We start from the raw sequence: 2,838 nt of genomic DNA on the forward strand, positions 1-2,838 counted from the left end.
AGTTGTCTTATATGTGACAGAATGACAGTTTGTTCATGTCTATGTGGATTTTTTTAAAGGTAGTTGCCATGACGGGTGTTGTCTTCCGCCACACAAATCTCGGTGTAAAAAGTTCGCTCATGGATTTTGTTCATGAATTGTCATCCTAGTGTGCATCTCACTTTCTGTAGAAGGAGAAAGCTACGTTTTAAGACTTAATCGCGAAGTCCAAAAAACGGGGAGGGAAAAAATGCACCTCTATTGATGCAGGGCTGCCAAAGACGGCCATATCCAGTCCCTCCTATGGGTTTTAATCTCATGATGCCTGTCTTAAATCAGCCAATGCACATACCTCCTCCATCATACCAGCCCCCCCCCTCTTTAAACTGGCCAGAACCAACATTAGCCAGCCTCCCGCCAATCTGTTCGGTCCAAACAACCAACGGGGTTGGCATTTTAAAGAAATCAAAGATTCACCCACCACTCCAACCATGCTTTCCAAGTTTCCCAACTTTGAGCAGATTCAGTGCGCTGGCAAGCAAACTCGACACCGCAGTGTAAAGTCCTTAATTCATCCCTATTCATTTCCGAAAATACTATCGTCAAATGTCCGATCACTTATGAACAGAATTGAAGAGGTCGAACTATGCTTGAAAAATGAACTTATTGATATTGCTCGTATCTGTGAATCATGGTCCGCGACTGAAGAGAATGTTGCATTTGATGGATATGATACCTATTTCAAACCAAGAATGACACCCGATGACATTACAGTAACAGATGGTGGTGGTTTTGGTATTATTTGTCGATCATCTATAAAAAAAAGTCCTCAATTTCAGCAATATACCAAATAAACACGGTCTCGAAGTCTTATGGATGTGATGCAGGCCTAAGAGGCTACCTAAGGAAGTGGCATCACTCGTGATATGTGTTGTTTACTATCCGTCCCGTGGCCCTTACCGTAAAGACGTTGTGAATTACTTACTGAATTGCACGAACAATTTACGATCCTTGTTTCCTAACGCTGGTATCATAATGACTGGCGACTTTAATGACTTGGATCCCAAATGGATAAGCAATTCACTGTCACTTAATCAGATTGTTATTGTGCCAACAAGAGGTAACCGTATGTTAGATCTCATCTTTAGCAACTGTTCGGAATATTAAAATACCCCAGTTGCATTATCCCCACTAGGTAGGAGTAACCACATGTGCGTTGCTTGGATACCTAATCATTTTATCCTGAATAGACAAAAAAACAGTGTGGTGTACAGGCCCTGCACACCTGAGCTAGTGAATCTCTACAACAAATGTCTCAAAAATCTTGACTGGTGTGATATCCTCTCATTGTCTGATGGTGACGAAATAGCACATTTATTTTGTAGGGAATTGTTCAAAAAAAGCTCTGAAATTTTTCAACCACAAAAGATATGGAAAATCTAATGAAAAACCATGAATTACTCAAAATATTCAGGATCTGATAAAATTGAGGAATGAATTGCATTTAAATGGACCTGAGGAATATTTCAAAAGGTTAAGAAATACAATTGTGTAAAAATAAGATGTTCACGTAAGCAGTATGGTTCAAAAATAATAACCAAAATGTATCAATCCAACCCAAGGAAGTTCTATCATACAATTCAGAATATTATCGGTAAAAAAGTGACCAAAGTTGAAGTTAGAGATAATGGTGGTAAACCCCTGCAACCTAATGAGATTAATGAATTTTTTGCATCGATTTGTAAAATTAATCCGCGACTAACAATATTACCCCCTAATGACTCAGTTTCAAATATCTCTATCCTAGAGGTTAGTTCAGTTGTTAAGAAGCTGAAGGCACTTGGCCCTCGTAAATCTAGTTACCCAATTGAGATACGAATTAAATTTATTGTTGAATGTCCTAATCTTTTATCTACTCCTTTAACGACAATTTCTAACCAATGTTTTATTGATGGTATTTTCCCTGATATTTTTGAACAGGCGTATGTTTCCCCGATCCCCAAATATAAGGCCCCTAAAGATATTGCTCACATGAGGCCGATTTAAAAAACACCGGCTCTTTAAAAAGCCTTTGAAATTTTTATTTCAGATTGTTTATTTGAGGACATAAAAGATACCATAGACTCCCAACAATTTGGATTTAGACCCGGACATAGTACTGTTCATTATTTGGTTGCATTCTTGGATACCATCCTTAAACATTTAGAAAAAAATGGGGCTTTGGTTGATGCATTACTTGCTGATATAGTTAAGGCTTTTGATGGTCTCGACCATAATGTAGCAGTGAAAGAAGCTCAGGTTATGGGCGCCCGTCCATTTGTTTTACGTTTGCTTGCTAGTTTTCTTTTTAAAAGATCTCAGTCTGTCCAACTCCCTGATCGTTAGCCATCTGGATTTTAGATATTTTTTTTGCGATTCGCGACAAGGGACTAAATTAGGCCCATTTTCTTTTCTAATTGTTTTAATGACCTGAATTAGGAAAGGTAAAACTGACGGTCAGCGAAACTCAGAGCTCTTATGTAGCTTTTTTCCTTCCAAAATGTGGACAGCCGCTCTTCCCTTATTTCTCTACTGCCGAAAAAGAAAACTGTTAAAATACTTGGAGTACTTTTGGACGAAGATTTAAGATGGACCTCGCAAGTTGACTATTTGACTAAGAAAGGCACCTCACTTTTACATTGATTTTTGAACCTGAAGAGATTTGCTATGCCAACTGAGGTCGATCGGGTTAACATACGCCTGTTCAAAAATATTAGGGAAAATACCATCAATAAAACATCGGTTAGAAATTGTCGTTAAAGGAGTAGATAAAAGATTAGCACACTCAATAATCAATTTAATTGGTATCTCACTTGGGTA

At 38.1% G+C, this 2,838-nt stretch overlaps 1 protein-coding gene across 1 annotated transcript; it reads left to right on the forward strand.

The window, feature by feature from the left end:
* Nucleotides 1–1,014: 1,014 nt before the first annotated feature.
* LOC148956950 (uncharacterized) lies at nucleotides 1,015–2,364 on the forward strand. The gene is made up of 2 exons (XM_089092671.1): nucleotides 1,015–1,099; nucleotides 2,069–2,364. Exons 1-2 carry the CDS (start codon nucleotides 1,015–1,017, stop codon nucleotides 2,362–2,364), a joined length of 381 nt encoding a protein of 126 aa, XP_088948797.1.
* The last annotated feature ends 474 nt before the right edge of the window (nucleotides 2,365–2,838 follow it).

The sequence above is a fragment of the Artemia sp. Qi Xiang Cuo genome, chromosome 1 (assembly GCF_049724085.1).
Source record: "Artemia sp. Qi Xiang Cuo chromosome 1, ASM4972408v1, whole genome shotgun sequence".
Lineage (NCBI taxonomy): Eukaryota > Metazoa > Arthropoda > Branchiopoda > Anostraca > Artemiidae > Artemia > Artemia sp. Qi Xiang Cuo.